At 40.6% G+C, this 22647-nt stretch overlaps 1 protein-coding gene across 1 annotated transcript in view; it reads left to right on the top strand.

The window, feature by feature from the left end:
• Positions 1-22647, top strand: part of SLC5A8 (solute carrier family 5 member 8) — a 39525-nt gene that overhangs the window by 14888 nt on the left and 1990 nt on the right. Inside the window, exons 6-14 of the mRNA XM_037068032.1 lie at positions 2200-2340; positions 5381-5510; positions 8537-8625; positions 9766-9878; positions 12238-12305; positions 13634-13720; positions 15188-15396; positions 18623-18726; positions 22356-22435. Of these exons, the coding sequence (XP_036923927.1) occupies positions 2200-2340; positions 5381-5510; positions 8537-8625; positions 9766-9878; positions 12238-12305; positions 13634-13720; positions 15188-15396; positions 18623-18726; positions 22356-22435 (1021 nt within the window). The remainder of the gene's footprint in view (positions 1-2199; positions 2341-5380; positions 5511-8536; positions 8626-9765; positions 9879-12237; positions 12306-13633; positions 13721-15187; positions 15397-18622; positions 18727-22355; positions 22436-22647) is intronic.

Genomic DNA, 22647 nt, shown 5'->3' with positions numbered 1-22647 from the left:
GTGGAGAAATAACTGTCCTTAAAAGGAAGAAAACCTTTTAAGGGAAAAACACTAAAAGACGGTCGTTCCATTTTGACAGTTTGTTGTTTCAAGTAGCATGGATAATTGTTTAAAATATTTATGTTGCCATGGCAATATATCATTTATTATTATTGTTATTATGCCATAGATTATCATTCTATATTATTGTGCCACATATATAACATGTAAATAGAGGTATATCATCTGCAGTATATACTATTATGTGTTATTTCAGGAGAATTGACTAGAAAAGGAAAGGCCGGTACTCAGTGTCAGCATGGCGTGTGGTATAAGGTGTTAAACAGCTGTTCGGTTTTCACAGAGAAACTAACAGAGAAACTAGATATTTCACCACAAATACATCATCCAATATAAAAGGGTGTTTAAAACACCTTTTCAGTCATCAATGTCACTCTTGTACGTCATGTTCTTTATGGAGAAGGGCTCATTTTACGTGGAACAGCTAATTCTCCTTTTTAAAAAAAGATTTTTTAAATTTATTTTTAGAGCGAGGGGAGGGGCGGGAGACAGAAAGGGAGAGAAACATCCATGTGTGGCTGGTTCTCACACACAGTCCACTCAGCACTCAGTCCACTGAGCCACACCGGCCAGGGCAGCTTATTCTCTCCTTATGCAGCTCTACTTTGAGATGGGCATGCTGACATTATTTCAAGAGGAAAAATGTTGTTTTGCCCTTGGTGGCTTCTTCTGGCTTTCTGAAAGTAGGCCCTAATGTTTGAGAAGAGTGTTAACTTACATGGATGTGCTACAGAGAATCAACCGTTTTCAATATTTCTTTTTCCTTCTATCTCAAGATTCAGATTCAAGGAAGAGAGCCTCCAATTGGCCGAGCTTGGCCATGACTGGATCACTTAGCGGGGGCAGAGCAGGACACTTTGATTGACAGCCATTTAGACTGTTTATTGGAGAAGTGGCAGTTCCCCAGAGCAAACCTGGGTTGCTGATACCAGCAGGGAGGAATGGATGCAAGAAGCAGTGACCACTCAGGAGACCCTGAGTTCTCCCGAGTCTCTTCCTACCAGGCTACGCTGAGGGGAGAGGATGCGAAACCAATCATTTTCCTGCAAGACAATGGCCGCCTTATAAAAAGAATAAACCCATTGCCACATTGAACTGATAACTTACACATCAAGATGAGATTCTAAAAAGTAAAAGACTAGTCATTTAAATGAGTTTACTTTGAAGGTTGCCAACCACTTAAATAATAATGAAATACCTTATTAACTTTTCCTTGTTACGCAGCTTTGTTTTAAGAATATTGTAGGTGAGAGATCTGCTCTGGTTGAGATCCATGAAGAGGATTTTTGTCTTAGTATTTTCTGTACAGTCTGTAGTTGACACATGTCTTCTGTGTGGCCTCAAATCTCTGAGTTGGGTGTTTTGAAGCTTGTATGGCCTCACAGAGCTCACTTGAGTGCGTTTGGCTTTTGGCTTCCATTGGCTAATAGAGCAGCTGCTTTCTCTGTGGGAGGAAAGCTCAACACCCTCGAAACTCTTAGACTTTGATGTTAAATGTTAGAATATGGAACGGAGGTTCTCAGCTTTTCATCGGCATGCCAGAAGATGCACAAAATTGGAACATTTTACTCAAGTGATTTGAAACAAATTTTCAGAATTTTATAATGTTCAGGAAGTTTCCATGAAAGCTAATATCACATACATTTTTCAAGCTGGTGTTATGTATCAGCAACGAAGAGAATCATTCCTTCCAAGGTGATACATTAAGAAGTGTTAAACGACGTATTAAACGTGGAAGTTGAGCTTTATAACAATACTTGGCACATGTCATTAAGAGACTTTCAACTTTTAATATTTAGTTTGTGTACACAGTATTTTAAGAAAGCACAATTACTGTGGCCTGGCGGTTTTAGGACATGAACACTTTTATACTATTAATTGACTGGATTCTTAAGCTTAAATATAAATTAGAACTATATTCATGTGCTAGAATTCCCAGTTCTCTGAAAGTATTAATATTATTTCATTGAACTTAAATTAGGAATATTTCTACATTTTACAATTACTTAATAAATTTGTACATATGTATGTATATATATTTATGTAAGTACATGTTGCTTGCTTCCAAAAACAGTCTGGGAGATTTCTGTAGTTTTTTTTCCAATAGTTCTGATTTATTTTCTCTTTGTTTTCATTTAGTTTTGACCCCAACCCTTTGCAAAGACACACGTTCTGGACAATTATTATAGGAGGGACCTTCACATGGACAAGCCTGTATGGTGTCAACCAGTCCCAAGTACAGAGATACATTTCCTGCAAAAGTAGATTCCAGGCAAAACTGTAAGCCAGATTATGGTATATGCATCATTAATGACAATTAACTGACTTTATGGGAACTCTTTCATAAGTCAGACTTAAGTTTCCTTAAGTTTGCGTTTTGAATGATGAAATTCCAACAGATACACAGCATATTTATGAAAGGATGAATTAGAACAAAGTGGTACTCTATGTTTCAAATAAGATACTTAAAAACATTTGCATGGATTATTAAGAAAAACAAATCTTGTCAAATAAATTGGTATTTATTGTGCATCTGCACAAGAAGGTATGGGGAAAATTATAAATAGATGGGTCTGGTCATGAAGTAACTTAGCAGCAAGCTAGGAAAATATACTCAAGTATGTAAAAGGTGAACTAACACTAGTGGGCTACAGCAGTTTCGTGAAACGCTGTAACACAACAGAGAAGGTGCTCCAGAGTGTGGTATTACCAGAGGTGTGGTGTGTTTTATTTTCCAACAGTCATGGGCTTATAACTCTGCTCGAATACTTGCTGGTTGAGTGATCCTGGGCGAGTTACTTAGTCTCTCTGAACTTCTGTTTCTAAACTTGTAAAATGAGCACGAGAAACATCACACACCCCATGGGAGGTGCTGTAAAATACTGTGTTCCGTGCACAGCTGGTAAGCGTCCAGTAAATGTGAACTCTTTTCCACCTCTAATCACGGGATGTGAATCCTGTCTGAGACATTCCTATCAGCCAGGCAGATCCTAAAGAATGACCACATGCGGGCAGGGGAAGAGTAAGAGAGCCCTCCGGGTAAGCAGAGTAATTTGGACAAAGCATAGAGATCAGGAGGACAACACTGTCAGAGAACTCTCAAGCCCGTCCATTGGCTTGAGGAAAGACTGGCCAGTTCTTCCTCAGGAGGCCTCAGATAAGCGTGGGGACTACCACTTCCCTTGTTGGCAGATGAGGCTGGCTCAGCCCACAGGTACTTAGGGGCTTAGAAACTCTAAACCGATTAAGAGTAACAGGGTGACTGGAATAGGAGACGGAGTGGCAATTTTATTTCTGTTCTATGGAGAACGTGAAAATGTTGGGATGTCACGTGTCAGAACTCAGTACATTGAGAGTACATTTTTTCAACATTGTCTTTGGAAAAATCCCACAGTAGAAAGTCTATATGACTATGAGCACAATGCCTGGACAGGCAGTCCCCAAAAGCGAGCTGAAAAGTTGTCGTATTTTAAGGAACTTTGAAGGAATGTCATTTCTATACCCAGTAATCCACCCGACTTTAAATCTATGCTGGGACTGATGCCTCAGCCAAAGTGTGAATGGTGCACATGCTCTTCTGTTTTGTTGGAAACATGAAGTTCACAAAGCCCACTTTTGTAACTAAAAGAATAGCATTAGAACTTTCTTAAAAAGAAACAATTTCCTTTAGAATAGCCCAATGGACCTCCTTAAAAAGGCAGACTGCCTGAGCGCAGGGGACCACTTTCACGGGCTTTCTAACACTGGCTCCGTGGGAAGAACGAATCCCAGCCCCCAAGTCAGACTTACTGACCTTGACTGACCGTGGAGAACATCAGACATTGATAAGCAATCTATCTGAAGAGCATTCATGTCAAATAAAACAATACAGTAAAGTGTTAAACTCATATATAGGCCAGGGGAGTATCTGAGCAAGGGTCTGGGTATATTTTCTGATGATTTGGAGATGAGATACAGTTACTCTTTCTCTTTTGAGACAATAACAAAACACAATAAATGTAGTCAATCAAGAAGAACAGCTGGCAGTCTGTCGTTTGGCCCCTATTACAGGGTCCGTGCTCCAGGGCAGCAGACACTGAGGTGGAGGTTGGCTCACCAGAGTCTTTCAGGGAAGTGAGGGCAGGGAGGAGGGCAGGCAGCCAGAGGGAGGAGTTGGACCTCGATGCAGTCTCAACAGAGGCTTAAACCTCCCATGATTCTTCAGGCTTGTCCCGAGTGAGGGTGAGGAGAGTGAGCTTTTCAGTCTCTGAATCCAGTGGTCATTCGACGCCCCAGAGAAGGAGCCACAACTGCAGGGCCGATGCCTCTGTTCATCCCAGGGCAGCCCAGCACAGTGTCTACCACAGCACCGCTGGAGAAAGCACAGCCTCCTGTGTGAGAGAAATGGTGACCATTGAACTGATTATCAGGACATAGCATTCGATGGCATCAATATTAATAGTATCAATAACTACTATTTAACATGTGTTTATTACTTGCCAAGCTCTGTGTCATATAACATATACTCTTTCATTTCGTCTTACATCTCCATGAGCTAGGCATTTTATCTCCATGTGCAAGTGAAGAAACTGAGGATGAGACAGACTAAATGATTTGTGCAGGGTCACATATGTTTTATGTTTGGGTCTGGCTCCAGCACTGTTCTATAAACCTTTGTACTCTCCTGGGGTACACACCATGTCGGGGCGGGGAGCGTAGGGGGTGGAGGGATTGAGCAAAAAGGAGAAATGACGGACAGATATGGACAGCAGTACGGTGATTGTCGGGGTGGGGGGGTGGTATCAAGGGACTTCATGGTAATGGAAAAAGTACAATAAAGATTATATTAAAAAAATAATGCTGAGCATTGTTTGGGAAGCTACTATCCAAGGAATACAGGTTTGCTTTTCACAGTAATGGATGGTATTACAAACCACATTTAAACACATTTGATGAGTTCTGTGTAGATGCTAAGTATATTTAGCAGTTTATAATTGCACTACTTTTAAAGGGAAACTGAGTAATAGTTGCTGCTGTGTTGACTATTTAAAATCTTTACTTCATGACAAGAAGCCCTGGAGTAGTATAATTAGATGCCACTATAAAGGTAATAATGCCATGGAGCTCTGGGAAAACCTCACCTGTTCTATTTCCAAATATGTTCATTGACGTCATAAGTAGAAGGCGAGGCCAGCATAAAATAAGTAGCATTTTTGATAAACAAAAGATAACATGCACATACTGAATACAGTCATGAAAGTTTCATCTGCTTGTGTAACCAGTTTCCTCTTAGGCATGGAAATTACAACTGTCGTTTGCTGGTTTGTTTTCATGTCTTCAGGTCTCTCTATATCAACCTGCTGGGACTCTGGGTCATCCTCGCCTGTGCAGTGCTCTGTGGGCTTGCCCTCTATTCCCGGTACCAAGACTGTGATCCCTGGACGAACAAGGAAGTGTCTGCACCAGACCAGGTTCAGTACCGTGTCTTTCTTACATGTGCACTAATAGCATTCAGAAAGCTAAACAGTTGGCTTTGTGTCATATAACATAGACTCTTTCATTTAGTCTTTGTAGATAAACAGCAAATAGGCATAATATGATCCTATTTAATTTCTTTAAAGCATTTGGCAAAATATGACTTCAGCAGATATAGCAAGAATAAAGAATGCTATATCCAAGATTAAAATATTGAAATACCTGAGAAAATTTCAAGCCAAGTGTTAAATAGAAACAGCTTCAAGGCTGGGAGTAGTAATGTAAACACATTTTTAAAAAGCCAAAACTATACACAAACCATGTTACCAAAGAACATTTTGTGGTATTATTAGCTCTCCCATTTATAAATAGTTTACTTTCCAGTTTTTATTTTTCAGAATATAATTGGTATACAGTATCCTATTAGTTGTATTCATTTTAGGTGTACAATATAGTGATTTGACATCTTCATGTTGTGCAGTGTGGTCACCCCACTAAGTTTAGTGATCATCTGTCACTGTGCAAACTCATCACCACGTTGTGGACCCGTTGCTTTTTAAATGACAGAGAGATGGATCTAATCAGTGAGCACTTATTGAATACCAACTATATGATAAGATTCTTTGCAGAGAGCTTTGCATGCCTTATCTTGTTCTCACAGCCTCGTAATTCTAATTTTATAGATAAGGGAATGAATGAATCTCAGAGAAGTTATATAAATCGCCCAAGGTCACATAGCTAATAAATAAGAATAGCCGCATACACTCATCAAACACTCGCCATGGGTCAGGCACCATCATAAGTGCTTTGTATAAACTTCAACTTTTAATTCTCGCAGCCACACACTGAGGTAGGTTCTGTGATTATCTCCCCTTTAAAGATGAGGAAACTGAGGCACGGAGAAGTTAAATTACCAGCTAGTAAAGCTGGACCCAGGATTCCAGCCCAGGCAGGCTGCGCCCAGAGGCCTAACTGAACCTCTGTGCCATATACTGTCTTTCAGAAGGTGTGACTAGAATTCAGACCCAGGACTACCCGAGTATAAAGCCCGAGTTCTTGTTCTCTTCGTTCTTGCCATAATTATTTCCTAAGACTCGCTTATAAATCAAGTGCTCGGGGGCCTTGATTAGAATTAAAAATAGGCTGAATTTCCCGTTGGTGCAAATGCATCGCACATTTCCAGGAAAATACCATTTTTGTGGGATTAGAAAATGAGAGAATCCTTGAGCTGTGCATCTCAACCCTGTCGCCACACACGCCCTCCTCGTCGTGAACAGACCCTTCCTATGTGCCCAGAGAATCCAGGAGTCATATTTGCTCTGGAGATGGAAGCACTCTTCCAGTGTATCCCCTCTAGTCAAGAGTATTTGTGATTTTTGGTCAATCCCTATCGTCTGTAGTTTGTATCATGAAGACAATGGGGATTTTGAAAAAAAAAATTCACATACCTTCCCCTTCCCCTGGGGAAAAACGCCTTCTACAACTTCCTAACCTTGAGGTTCCTTGTCATAAAAGCATTCAAGGGTCTCACATGTACACAGCAATCACTCAGAGAGTGTGTGCTAACTGTTTGAAAAATGAAGAGGTCTTCTCCTCACAGAATGTTTCCAGTACCGTATTCTTAATTCAACTAATTTCGCACTAGGGAACAATACAAATAAGGCACAGGCAGTGGAAGATGAGGCCAAGCTCTTCACTGAAGAATGCAAAGATACATTTCTGCTCCATTCTGCAGGAGCTCACCCTAGGAAGCAGGATTAGTACCTAGATAGAGTCTTACTGATCTTCTCTAATCAGTCTGACCCTGTTAGTTCTTTCTGTACCCAAGGGGGCTGTTCAGAATAGGAAATATCACACCACAGAATTTGAGAGAGTTGATGACAAGGTAGAAAATTTTAGTTCTTGTTATAACACTAACGGTGAATGCTTTCCTTTTGTTCATGTGTAGAATATTGCTTGAAGTTAGACTTTTAAAATATCTTACAAATATTGGGCCTTAACCTCCTAGAGAGAGAAGCACTAGTCTCATTATGTGTGAATAAAGAGTTAGTAAGCTTTGGAGAACAAGGAGGAAGCAGCCCTAGAGCGATTCAACGCAGACCCTGGAAGCAGTGGAGCGCGCTCTTCCGTCCCCACCACCAAGTCTGTTAAGTGCAGTCAAACAGTCAGATAAGGGAGGGACTGGCATTCACCCTGTAGCACGGGAGGAGGAATGAATAATGTTTCAATGCAAATTAGAGGAATTTTTTCTGGAAAATTATCTCCTTAGGCCCCTTTTGATTCAGGAATCCATTTTGCTTTAAGACTACCATGTAGCATAGCGCTGAAGTCTTATACCTCCCTATCCTTATTAAATACTCATTTTTAAATGAATTTATCAAAAAAGCAAGTTGGTATCGGGAAGTTTTTTAAACGAAGCAAGTGTTAGGACTTCGCTGACATTGTTTTCCACTTGTCACGGTGTCTCACGCAGCCGTAATGACACTTTCAGTCCTGGACAGTGCTCAAGTTCACAACGATAGCCTTGAGTTGCCCAGTAAAGTTAACACTGCTTTGCACAGACGTGTGTAAAATATTTCCTTTAAATTGATTTATTATTTCAAAGAATAGCTACCTCATTTACTGTATAAAGCATTTACTGTATTCCATAGACTGTACTAACAGGTTTACAGAGATCATGTAATAGGTACTAACAGGTTTACAGAGATTATCTAATTTATCTTTTGTAGCAATTCTGTGAGGTTAGTATTATTGCCCTTATTTTAAAGATGAGGAAACTGAGGATCAGAAAAATTAAGTAAAAAAAGCCACATGTGTCCGAATCTCGAGCCTGTGGCCTTAACTGCCATGCCATTCTTTCCTTTAGGTTCTAGCAGTTAAATAGTTTAATTTCGGGTATTTAGAAATTTCAGTTATACGGAATAGCTACTTTCAGTTCTTGAAAAACACAAGATAAATGAAACACTCATTAATTTTACTTGGTAGCAAATAGTACTGAGGAGTAAATTTTGGGATTTTTCAGCTCATGCCGTATTTGGTACTGGACATCCTGCAAGATTATCCAGGACTTCCTGGGCTTTTTGTGGCCTGTGCTTACAGTGGAACGTTAAGGTATGTACTTTGACTCTAATAATACCCCATTGGGTTATTATTAACCCAATAATATAAATAACCCAATGGGGAACTCAATTGGTTTCCCCATTGGTAGTTTCCTTTTTTATTGGATATTTGTGTGGATAAAGCTGAATTCTGGACATGGGCGCAGATGGCCCATTGAAGGCAGTCTACTGCAGTATACACTGTTGATTTAATTTCTACCCCTACGGGTTAGCACTGTTACCAGTCTGTACTTTTAACCTGGTCCCAATTGACTAATACACCATCACGTGCCCTGTAGAGTCACAGCAATGGTGATCAATGATGGTAGCTATCAAAAATGGGTGCCTGCAGTCTCAGTTTAAAATATACATGTGGCTATGCCCTGGCTGGTGTGGCTCAGTGGATTGAGTGCTGGCCTATGAACCAAAGGGTTGCTGGTTCCATTCCCAGTTGGGGCACATGCCTGTGTTTCAGGCCAGGTCCCCAGTAGGGGGTACATAAGAGGCAACCACACATTGAATGTCTCTCTCCCTCTCTTGTTCCCTCCCTTTCCCCTCTCTCTAAATACAAATAAAATCTTTAAAAAATTAAAAAGTATATATGTGTGGCTAAAGTGTGGTCAAATGGAAAATTAGAATTAAAATTTCCTATTTACATGCTGAATAATATACACTGTGTTTGAACTTGTTCATTGCACTTTGCCTGTGTTTGCTCCAGGGAATTCTTATTATTAACAAACTACAGCATATGTTCGTAAGGAATCAGGACATTAATATTATTGATCTCTATGGCATATGTTAATGAGACTTATGATAGTCCTCTGTGCATGAAGAAAAGTATATTTTAGAGTCATTAGATAATGATACTGCATAATCTATGTAGATTCTTTCCATAAACACTGATGATTAATTGCAACATGGAAGCAACATTAAATTATCCCTTTTCCCTAGTAAGCATATAAATGTCACCTGAATCATTCTTAGATAACAGCTTCCAGGAAGAGGATGCCGTGCTCATTCAAAATAATATAGTAGAAACCTGGTTATATTTCAGAAGTAATGATTTGTTTTCCCCTTTCTCATTCCCGCTTAGAGTATTATTATAGTTTACATAGTATCAACGAAAAGTTTTATCTCCCTTTTTCCTTTCCAGCACAGTGTCCTCTAGTATTAATGCCTTGGCAGCAGTAACTGTGGAAGATCTGGTCAAACCACACTTGAGATCGGTTTCAGAAAGGTCTCTGTCTTGGATTTCCCAAGGAATGAGTAAGTTTCCACTTTCACAATTCCCTTTGTAGCTCTGGGAGGTGGTTTCGGAGAATACTCTTTCCCACGAAGGATACAGAGGAGGGACCTCTGAGTGTAAATGTATACACACATGCATGCCTCTGACCTATTTGCCATTGCGACTTGGGAGACACATCAGTTAATTGTCAGGAACCACAAAGAACAATTTCCTAATCCAAGACTGTTAAAATCTCCGCCACAGAAAAAAATATGCAACCCCTTTGCTTTTCAACTTTGACCAGAATTTTAAGAACTCTCCTAATTTGGAAGCAGGAACCACACCTTTTCTATATTCCCTAAGAAGGAGCCGTCAGTTTAAGGCAACTGTGCGTACAAACTGAGGATGAAGAAACAGGGCGTCATGACTTTTGACCTGACTTGATTGCCTGTTTCATCTGTGCACATACACTGTCCTGGAGATGGCCTGTAAACTTGTGCAGGGAATGCTCAAATTCTATTCTTTGATTATAGAACCTAATTATGGGTTAAATATCAGCTTGAATGGAAAGGTTTAAAGGCCTTTATTTCCCAAATGACCTAAACGTAAAATCTGACTCATAGAAATCTGCCTAGCGGATTTCATTGGTCATTTCCCCTTCTGGTGTGTATGTATTCTAGAGTGAATGACCAACATTTTTTAAAAAAGGATCTTTAACCTTAGCAAAATAATGTGAACAAACTGTCAAAGAAATTGTAAATAATACCCAGTTTTGAACCATAATTCTGTATATAACTGCCATGGCTATAACCTGAAACAAGAGCTTAATTTGTATTCTTCATTGTTCCCTAAATTTAAATAGTATTGCATCATTTTATTGTATACTCACTTTTAATGCTGGAGCATAATTTCAGAATGATACAGTACTTCCTGAAGAATAAGACTGGCTTATTAAGGAGAAATTGAAGCTGGATGGTTTAGTAGAATGAATAGAAGATTTTGAAGCCAGACAAATCCCATCTTGCTTCATTAATTTACTTGCTGTTATTGAGCAAACCCAATAACCCATTTGAGTCTCTGTTTCTTTATATGGAAAATATTCACTGTACAGGGATACTGTAAGATTTAGAGATAATGCATATAAAATAAGAGGTACTAGCTGGTGCTCAAAGAACAATACTGCTGGTGATTAACAATGAGATTTGTATTAAATTATTATCTCAAGGTATTTACAGTAAGGACTTTACCAAGAAAGAGGTGGCAGATGATTTGACTGTTTTCAATAACTTTGAACACCAAAATCTATAGTGGTGGCCATACATGAACTATCAAATGGAGAAAACTCAAGCTAATACTATTAGTATCAGAGACATAAAAAAAATCATGCACTAAGATCTGTTTGCAAAAAAAAAATAGTGTAAGTTTTTTCCATTTAGCCACAATGAAATTATTTGCCCAATATACTTAACAAAGGTGCAAGGGTTAGTTCAGGTAAGACAGGAATAATGTAATATAAGGAATGCACCAATTTTTTGATGAGCAAATTATTGTTTATATTACTGTTTTTTGAGTTGTATGTGTGGGAAATTATATTGAATGACTTCAGGTGACTTTTGCTGAATGGAAGTCTTTAAAAATAAAGTTGATTTTTTAAAAAAAGTTTTCCTATAATTTAAATAGTAAAGTATGTACTTGGAGAAAATCGGGAAAATGTTGAAAGTTAAAAAAATCCCATAATCTGACCACCAGTGGAGGCTACAGAATTTCCACCAACGAGTTTTCAGAGAAATTTTAGCAGAAGGGAGAATATGATACTTGTCTTGAAATTGCCTTTCTTTGCTAGCTTAACAGGAAAGGCTTGGGACTGTTGGTGGAGCTTGTAAGAGGATTTAAGGTCCTAGACCACCCCTCTGTGTGATTGCCACTTCCCAGAAGAAATGAACACTTAAAGTCAAAAGATTCTAATTCCCAATGTTTATTACTCCCTTCCCCTACCCCATTGTACAGAGCAGTGTTGAACTGTGTCCTGTTTTTGGCCAACTGAAAACAGAGACCCAAGCCACCTTTTGTAGTAAAGAAATGTTGATGGAGGATTAGATTAATCATACAATAGTTCTTAGCTTTAAAAATCCCTATAGTTAATTCTAGGGATTCTTTACTTATATAACCTAATGTTGTAATCAATCCTTGGACACAATATCAGGATTTTCTTTCCTTCACACACTGCTGATTTGGTAGGAAAACACCCTTTTCCTTTTTCAGCTGACTCTGGCGTCTGAGGCCATTCTTCACCACAGGCATACTACCCCCTTTGAATCAAAGGTGTGCTAGCTTGTTCTATTGAGAAGTCTGATCCTCTGGGTCTCGCCTTTACACTGGCTTTTTACCTCGTCCATCTAGGTGTGCTGTTTGGAGTCCTGTGCATTGCAATGGCTGCTGTGGCATCACTAATGGGGGCTTTGTTGCAGGTAAGAGCTGACCCTCAAAGCTTTGAGTCAAAATCACTTTTTATTTTTAATGTTGATGTGACCATTCTTCCAGACTTCTCTTTTTATATATTTATCACACAAAGGAACTGAGGGGACTAAATTATTTTTAAAATTTTTTAAATTAAACTTTCCGTTTTGAGGTAATTGTAGATTTACATGCAATTATAAAAAGTAGTAGAGAGAACTCACATACATGCTTTACCTGCTTCCCTTCAGTGGTCCGGTGACATCTTGCAAAACAGTAGTGCAGCATCCCAACCTGGCTGTGGACACTGATACAGTCGAGAGATGGAACGTCTCCATCTCCACAAGGGTCCCTCCTGTGGCCCTTTTGTAGCCTCTCCCACTTCCCTCCGGCCCCTCCTTCTTCCTCAGCCCCTGGCAACCACTAATTTATTCTCCATTTCTGTACTTTCCCCATATCAAGAATGTTATATGGTGAGAATCACATAGTATGTACCCCTTTGAGACTGGCTTCCAGAGAAGTTGTTAACTGACCCCTTGCGCCCATAGGGCATCCACACCCTCCTCAAACACGTTTCCTGTCACAGTACCCACATCCCTTCCCTGGGTCATGAGGTAGGCATTTTCTCTGTGGACAGATTAATGTGCTCCTGACGCTGCTTTTATGGTTCTGTCCTCTCTCAAAAACTAGCTGCCTGATTATTGGGAACCCAGATCTCTTGGATTTTTCACCTATCTGCATTTCTCCCATTCTTCACATGGTAAACTTTGCTGTCATGACTTTGGCACCTGTACCTCAAAGCAAAGTTTGCCATTGGCCAGTTGGATTTTAAATCTCTTTCTATGTGATTTGGTAAACCTTTTTTTAAGTCACATTTTTCATTCTAGTTCCATACTTAGGGAACCAAGGATGGCATTGGGGTTTGTTGCCGTCTGTGGTCACTTAGCAGTACTTACCTACACTCTTTTGTTTCGAGGAGGATTTTGAGAGAATGAAAGCACAGAGTGATGTGACTGATCATTAAGGTCTGTGAGAACAAAGCTGGGAGGAGTGTTGTCACTCTTGACTTAGGCTTCATATGGGTGCTCCCACTGCCCCCCGAGTCTCCACCTCCCTTACATTTGGCCTCCCTTTTTTGAGGATGCCTGAAGGAACATGTGGATACTGGACACTAAGATGCAAAAGTTTCCGAGTTCTGATGATCTCTTTGCCAATGACAAGGCTGTCATGCTTCTGGGGAGGAGCCTCAATACTTTAAATCCTCATCCTGATGAAATCAATTGGAAACATTTTAACCCTGAACTTGAAAGTTCTAATTGCTGACTTTATCTTATTTCTGTAGGCAGCACTCAGCATAATTGGCATGATCGGTGGACCGCTTCTGGGCTTGTTTTCTTTGGGCATTCTGGTTCCCTTTGCCAACTCAACTGTAAGTATAAAGAATGAATAGGTGTAAAGCTTTCCAGAACACAGTAGTGACTTTATGATTTTTTTCTCAGTTGTAAACATGTGGTTCCTGTGACATCCATCAACCGTGACTTAATGACTTAGATTACTCTTATCAGCTTTGCTGGGGCATACAGTGACGTGCCGTATACCAGGAGCCTGCATGTGTGAAGCTCAGTGTAAACAGCCAGAACAATATAGTGCAAATTCAAATATTCATAATCTAAGTAAAGGGCAACAACATTTCTCGTGCATTTATCCTGTCGCTTTTCTTGAAAATTAACCATTAACAATCAAAGAAGGAGATGGACAGGCTCAGATATGGAAGATTTAAGGAGAGCAGAGCTGAGGATACCTGTGAATGTCCAGAATACAGCAAAGAGAGCAGTAGGGTCTTCACCACCTTGACCAGAAGGTTTCTACTTAGGATCATTAGAGCTTCAGGAAGTGTCAGGGCATCAAAAAGAAAGAACCCTAATTCTGCTTTCAGGAGTTCCCAGCCTAAGGAAACAGCTCTCAGTCCTCGTAATGTAAATCCTCCAGTCTGGTCAGCAGCCTTCTCACTGGTCCATGGTGACTTGGCTTATGCTTTACCCCTCCTTTCAGATATTCCCTCTGTCCGCTCTGTGTGGAGCCTGAGGTGTAGGCTGTCCTCTCTGATTGTTATTCTTAAAGGTAAGGGGGAAATTCCACCCCAGAGTTAGGGGCTTCTCGGCTCCAGGTTTGCCTTTATCCCCGTCATTTGGAACTAGGGCTTACATCATTCCAGAGCTGGCAAAACACCCGGATTATTGGGAAAAAGCAAGGGTGGGGGGCCCAAGTCTCCCACAGACTGGGAAAGCCAATGTCTTCAGAGAGGACATCTCCATTTATCTCTCGAAACACTTGGCTTGGTTATATGCACTGCTGCAGTCATTTGGGAAAACTGCTCACCGTTTGCCCCACCCCCCGTGACCTGCACCACAGTCCCAGTCATGCACGTTGTTGACTATAGGAATGAACTCTGTGGATGCCTTCTTCTTCATAGTCTGTGGCTCACATGGCATGCCATTTGTTCACAGATTAAATAAAGATAGGGCTGGCCTGGAGGCAACTGCACTACAGGACTGTTGTAGTTATTTGGGTGTGAAGAGACAAGGAGGCCAGAGCAGAGTGCTGGCCATGGAAACAGAGATGAAGAAATAGAAATATGAGACTTATGAGTGGAAAATGGGCAGGACTTGGTGATTGGCTGGACGGGGATATGAAGAAAGGGAATGGGGTTACAGAGTACTCGGGGCTGAGGGGTCAGGGGCCCGTGGTGCTGGGGACAAAAGGTAGGGATCTGGTGAGGGGAACAGTTTCAGGAGGAAGCTGGTAAATTGGGCTTAGACCATGTTGAGCTTAACCTTCTAATGTTAATTTCCATCTCAAAGCAAACTGTATTTTTTTTTAAACTCTTGTTTTGCAGGGAGCACTTACTGGTCTGTTGGCTGGATTTGGTGCCTCTTTCTGGGTCGGAATTGGAGCTCAGCTGTATCCCCCACTTCCTGAGAGATCCATGCCGCTTCCCCTGGAAACCAGTGGCTGTGGTAATAGCACAGGCAATGGGACAAACTGGATGACCACCACAGAAATGCCATTTTCTACTAGTGCTTTTCAAGTGCACAATGTCGAAAGGTATTGAGTTGAGCTCTATAATGACATACTTTTTAAAAATATAGGTGGCAGGTAGAGAATCCTAGTCTCTTTTTGTCTTTCCTGCGACACGGTGGTTTTTGCATAATTCCGAAATGATTAGAGTGCAGTGGCTTTCTGCTGTAATAGTTTGTTCAGAAATAGCAAAATTAAAAGCCATGGTTTTTTCTAGTTTCCATAGAAACTTCTGCCTTACCTACAGATCTGGAGAAGGCTCGAATACTAACAACAACAACAAAAATTCCATTATGGGCAAATGCTATGAAGTATCAAATCTAGTCAAATGAAAAATTTTCTTTGTCAACTTGAAAACTTTTAAAGTGAAAAGATCAATTATGGAAAAAAAAAACCCATTGCTTACATCATCTTTGAAGTATCCAGCTTTTGCTGACACAAGCTAAAGTTACCTAAATATGTTGCTATTTGTTCGGTTTTAAAGATGCCCAATCCTTAGGGCACTAGCAGAGGCTTGGACCTGAGACTGTGCTGCTGGAGTTTGCAGCACGCAGTCCACTTTCGAGCTTCTGGACACCGATGCTGCCTGATTTACTAAAATCGTGTCGACCTGGCAGTAGAGGATGGTTCTATTGCACAGTGGGTTCAAGAGCAAGGCTCTCTTTAGTGGGTATATGGTTGACCCTTGGACAGCACAGTTATATACAGGTTCAGTTATACACGGATGTTTTTCAATGAATACCTAAAGTACTGGAAATACACTTTTCTTCCATATGGTTTTGTTAATATTTTCTTTCTCCAGCTTACTTTGTTTGAAGAATACAGTACATAATATATGTTACATACAAAATGTATGTTCACTGACTGTTTACAGTGTTGGTAATGCTTCTGGTCAATAGGAGGCTCTTAGCAGTGAAGTTTTGAGGGGAGACAAAAGTTATATACACATTTTCAGCTGCACAGCTGGTTGGGGCCTCAACCTCTTCATTGTTCAGGGGTCAGTTATGTGAATGTCCAGCCCAAAAGCATAAACCCCATGGATATGTCCAAGGACTAGAAAGATGAGACCACTGCCCTCCAAGGGTTGACCCAGTTCCAGCTTGCCCTGAATGAAGCCATTGGAGAACCATTCCCACGCAGGGGCGTCCAACCTGCAGCCCAACACAATATTTTGAGATTTTTGTGTGATTATGTGTCACCATGTAGTTAATGTGTGGCCTAGGAAAAACTCTTCTTCCAGTGTGGCTCAGAGACACTAAAAGGTTGGACACCCCTGCTAGGGTCAAAAAACAATCTGTCTCTCTTGAGAGAAGTAATGTGATATTATTAGTGATTTATGTCCCACGGGGAATTCAGCCATGAGAATGTTTGTCAGTGGGAGCTCAAGGCTGGAACTCTGCCTGGGTGGAGACTAAAGGTAGTTCCAGAACCTGGGGCATATTTAGAGAGATTTGAGTAGGTGGGCTGCTGTGGGGAGAGGGGTACGGAAATGCAGGGAGCAGTCTGGGCAGGCATGAAAGCACTCATGAGGGCCCTGTTGCAATGTCGTGAGTCAGAGTCACAAGGGGAGAAAAGATTAATGGGAGGGTAAGTGGGACAATGTTCAGAGTGTACTTATTTACAATTTTTTTTATTGTTCTATTACTATTGTCCCCGTTTTCCCCCCATTATATTCTCCCCTGCCTTACTCACCCCCATCTCCTGCATTCAATCCTGCCCCCGCCATTGCCTTTGTCCATGGGTTCTTTGTACATGTTTCTTGACTTGACCCTTCCAAGTATGCTTATCATTTGTTCTGATGATGTAAACATCTCTCTTAAGAGTCTAAGAGAAAAACAATTATTTGAATTCCTAAAGCAAATAAATCAGCTGAGGTTTACTGTGTGCCTGGTACCCTAGTAACACTCTTCTATGTTAGCTTATTTATAAACTAACTCAGCTAATAAACAGGTTCTTTTAAGTGTGAACTGTGTACTCAGCCCCGGGCTGGTTCCTCAAGTGACAGCCACAGAGAGTCTTTCCTTCGCTGTCACGGTGGCTCCTGCCTGACAGGGAATTATCACTTAGCTGCAGAGAGTGTATCAACATACACAAAACAGCTCACGCAGTGAGTACGGCAAGTATGATGACCGCACCTGGTAACTAGCTAATAAGTGCTCGATAACTAACTGTTCAAAGGATGAATATAAACAAAGCTGAAGCACCAATTAGTATGAAGACTTCACAGATGCAGTACCACTAAAAGTGTGCAGAAGTTGGCTGGAAGGAGGTCTGGAAAGTCATTGTTGTCACAGAAAATGACCAGAAGGCAAGTCGGACACGAAAACAAACCCTTGAACAATACGCTGAGACAAGGGGTAACCCTGGGCTGTCATGGGGACCAGGAGGAGGAAGAGCCTGATTTTTCCTGGGTGGAGTCAAAGGAGCCTTCTAGGAAGAATATTCCATGAGCAGGCGTAAATCAGGTGAATGACGTTGGGAGAAGGGGCGGAAGGAAGGAGTATACATTGCAGAATGGAGAACCAACATACACAGAGGTGTGCTGGCCTGAATCCACATGGCATCTTAGGCAATCATCCATGGGGCAGTCTCACCGAAGATGGAACAAGATGCCCTTCCATGGCCTTGCTACTAGGTTTCAGTCACCCAGATTCAGTTTTTATTTTTTAAGTTCCCGGTACATGCTCACTGTGCTTCCGAGGGCTGGTGTTCACCCCTCCTGGACACTTTCTTCCGGAACCTTTTGTCATTCAGATCTCAGTTCAAATGTCACTTCACAAAGCCTTCTCCGACCACACCTTTCTCTGTCAGGTTGTAGTTTCTTTTTTCCGCCCTGTTAATGTCACATGGCCTCGTTTCCTTTTCCATTATAGCATTTTCCATCGGTGGAAGTTATTACATTGATTAAGTAGTTGACTTGTTTATTGTGTTTATCTCCCTGTTCAAATGTAAACTTTATGCGAGCAGAGACCTTACCTGCCTTTTCAGTGATAGACCTTCCGACGACAAGAACGGTGCCTGGGACACCAATCGGAGTTGGATGAACGCACATGGACATTTAGTATTATAGTATAGAGTCAAGGCTAAGTCATACTTTTCATTCTGATCCAGTAAGATAAAACTGGGACAGCAGATTATGACATTAAAATCATTATTGAATATTATATTTAGACTTTTCCATAAGGATTATTGACGCTCTTAGTTGCAAGGAGCATTACATGGAATCTTACAGTTATGCTGTGCTCTCTCTTAGGACTCCACTCATGGATAACTGGTATTCTTTATCGTATCTATACTTCAGCACCCTTGGAACTTTGGTAACATTACTCGTGGGAATGTTTATCAGTTTATTAACAGGTAACCATATAAACACTAGTGTTGTTGTATTTTTTACCTCTATATCCATTTTTACTGTATCTGTTTTCTAGCTATTTATGTTATTTCACTATAGTCCTGTTAATAGCCAGTTTAATTGTTTACTCCATTTTACTCATGGGAAATTTGAGGGCAGAAGACTCATCTCTATTTGAATCTTTGTTCTGCCGTTTGCTAGCTGCATGAACTTGGACAAGTCTGTATAGCTACTCTGAGCCTTAGCTATCTTTTGTGTGAACTGAGAATAACAATAATTGACCTGCCTATCTCACCGGTTGCTTTAAGACAAAAATAAAATGCTTGAAAGAAATTGTATAATCCTACTACAATGCTAGGGATTTCCCATATATTGTTACAACAGCCCTGTGCTATTGTTCCGAACCAACCTTTTCGAATGTAAAGAAGTACAGACACACGTAAGGAGTGATGATTATAAACCTTGTAGTAAATAGTGTGTGAAAGCTATTTGCAGATGTTCATAAACGTTAAAAAATAATTTAAAAAATCAAATTGATAATACACATAGTGTACCCTGCTCTCTTGGACTGCTGTAGAACTGTTATCCTGGGACTTCAGTTTGTCCTCTCTCCCTGAATTCCCTCGGTCTCCCTCCTGGGTCAGATTCCCTGCCGTCTGCATCCTGCCACTCCTGACTGTCATTTACCCCCTTAATTGAGTGGAGCTCATGAGAAAGAGAAGAGGTTTTGGAAATGATGCATGCCTAAAGAAAAAGTCTTTAATTCTCCCTTATACTTGATTGTTTGGGTAGAGAATCTTAGGTTGAAAATAACTTTCTTGTCTGTGAGAGGATGTCTTCATTTTCTTCTAGCTTTCCTGTGTCTCTGTTGAGACTGCCAGTGTCGCGCTACGGGCCGACCCCTTCCAGGGGGCCTCTTTCACAGTGCTGCCCCGCTCAAGGCCTTCAGTAGGGCCTTGCAGTCTGAAGACCCCATGATCTTTAGTTCTAGGGCACTTTCTTATATTCTTTCTTTTGCAATTTCCTGCTTTCTCTTTCTGCACACTCCCTAAGTTAAATGTTTCAGTCTTGGAGAGTTCTTCTCATTTTCTTACCTTTTCTCTCCTATTTTCCACCTCTGTGCCTATTAGGTCTACTACATGGGATATTTTCTTCAATTGCTTTTCCAATACTTCTCAAAGGAGCACTCTGATCCAGCCTTGAGAATAGTCTGTAAGGGAAGGAGGGCAGGCAGGAGGCTTTGCATTAATCAGGTGAGCGGTCACAGTGGCTCGGACCAGGCTAGTAGCGTGGGTTGGTGGAAAGTGCCGGGCTCTCTAGTTTCCTACATTCCCACACACCTATGCATCCGTAGCAGCCAAACTGGGGAGGCAGCTCTCCTGCCCTCCTTATCAGATGTGTAGTAGCCAGTTAGACATCCTGTACTTGGTCCATGTGTGTGGGATGCCTTTGCTTTATGCTACAAAGCTACCCGCACTGTGACACTTGAAGGAATCCTTCTCTCAGTCATTGTTTTTGGCTACCTGAATAGCACTGTCTTCCACACTTTTGACACTTGTGTTTATAATTAATAAATTATGTGAATAATTACTGGTAAAAGTAATATAATTGTATCTATATTAATTATAATATTATCTATTACAATGCATCATTATGACCCATTTATAATAAGGCTTGTAACTATTTATTAACCGTAAAATAATGGTTTTAAATTATTGTTTTTTTCAAAACAAACTGGGATTTCTCTCATAAATAAAATTCCCAACACAGTAGGCTTGTTCTCTTGTCTGTACACAGGGTGGGCAAAAGTACATTTACAGTTGTTTGTATGGAAAATAATACTATAATTAATAAATAATAAAAACAAGAATAAACTCTGTGTTTCTCATATAACTGCAAACCTACTTTTGCCCCTTCTTGAATATTAAGTCAGATTTTAAATTTTTCTCACCAGTAATCCAATTGTTTAGATCTGGAACACAGCTAACCTGCACCATCAGACTTTGGGTCCTTATTTAACCCATTTTTTTTTCCTTAAGAATGGGGCATTACAAGCCCTGGCTGGTGTAGCTCAGTGGATTGAGCGCGGGCCTGTGAACCACACGATCGCGGTTCGATTCCCAGTCAGGGCACATACCTGGGTTGCAGGCCAGTCCCCAGCGGGGGACTCACAAGAGGCAACCATACATTGATATTTCTCTCCTTCCCTTCCCCTCCTAAAGATAAATAAATTTAAAAAAAAAGAATGGGGCATTACAGAAATCTTTTTTTTACCCTTAAATACTTTGATTCTCCAACCCTACAAAACTATATGTTTTGTTTGAAAAAGAAAAGCTCTNGCCCGAGCTCAATCCACTGAGCTACACCAGCCAGGGCAGAAATCTTTTTTTTTACCCTTAAATACTTTGATTCTCCAACCCTACAAAACTATATGTTTTGTTTGAAAAAGAAAAGCTCTTTCCAGGAGAACAGCATCCAATTGGGTTAAAAACACTTCAACTTTATACATTTCATAAATGACATTCTCACTCCACAGCGGTGGGGAACTCCTTGGAAAAAATCTAGAAGCATAGACTTCTGATGCTCCTTGGGAATTATATTTCAGTTCTACTGTAGGATACTAGGAATCTGTAAGAACAGGCCAAACAGACTCGGTGGGTGTTGAAGCCTCACCTCACCAGGCGCTGTGCACCGGAAGCGTGTTTCTTCAGCGGTAAAGTCAGGTAAAGAGTAGGAGACCGCGAACTGCGAGTGCAGGGGATGGTTGTGTTCATCTCTGCCTCCCCAGCACCTGACAGTCTCTAGCGCGTGGGAGGCAGTGATGTTGAGTGGAGTAATCTAAAGCTGATCTCCTCTTGAGAACAGCAGAGGTTCCCCAAACTAAAAATCTAGTATTTTTACTAAAGTGGTGCTTCTGCAATATTTGAGGGAATAATGATCACTTTGAAAATGTGGTGAAAGTCAGACTTCAGTGCCCATCCCCCCAGAGATTCTAATTGGGCCTTTCCTTGTTGGAGTCCTGGGGTCTGCATTTTAAGTGGTTCTCCTAGGTGATTTATGTAGAGGTTCTTTGAGACACATGGTTTAAAAAGCATCTTCTTTGACCCACAAATAACAAATCAAAGCAAAACCTTCAGGAAGAGGAATTGGATCAAATACCAATCATCCTATTGGTTTTTATTTAAATAATTTACTCACCAGTTTATAATTTCCTGCATTTCTTCACACATATCCACATTCATAGCCACCGAATAGGGGAAAGGCAACTTTACCATCTGAGGTGGAGGCAAATGGTTTGATATTTTACTTGTAGATCGTGAAGGATGCTTTTAAACCAGTTTTCCTACCAGTATTAGGCCAGATGGCTTGTACTCTAGTTGAGTACCAGATGAAGCAGTTGGCTTGCATTTATCTTGAGACCCTGGACTCATACTGATCAGTGACACCTTGCAGAATGAGGCAAGGGAGATGGTGGGCTAAGTTTCCAGCACTAGTTAAAAGCCTTTTTTTTCTCTTTGTGTTTTATGTGTGTAGAGTTGAATGTGCACAAGTTAAATGCCTGCATGATGGTGGATGGTCCCTGGGTAGGTATAGGTATCCTTTTAATAATGTAAATAATGGATATGTTTTTCAGGAGGAAGAAAACAAAACTTAGACCGGAAATTTCTATTAACTAAAGAGGACGTTTTATCAAATTTTGACTTTTTAAAGAAAGTAAGTTGGCTTTCTTTTTCCTTCAAATTAGTACAACTGCTTTTATCACCTGAATAGATAACTAGTTGGTCTTCAGAGTCCTTTGAACTCTGACGGACAAGGAAGCTCTTTGCCCTATTTCATGACCTGATTTTTTCTCTCCCTTGGTAGACAACAAAGCTGATTTAGGAAGAGAAAAGTGACAGTGACTATTTAGAATTAAATGGATGAAC

Source organism: Sturnira hondurensis, unplaced genomic scaffold (genome assembly GCF_014824575.4).
Source record: "Sturnira hondurensis isolate 20B ecotype Veracruz unplaced genomic scaffold, ASM1482457v3 Scaffold0017436, whole genome shotgun sequence".
Classification (NCBI taxonomy): domain Eukaryota; kingdom Metazoa; phylum Chordata; class Mammalia; order Chiroptera; family Phyllostomidae; genus Sturnira; species Sturnira hondurensis.
This window is presented reverse-complemented; position numbering and strand designations above follow the sequence as displayed.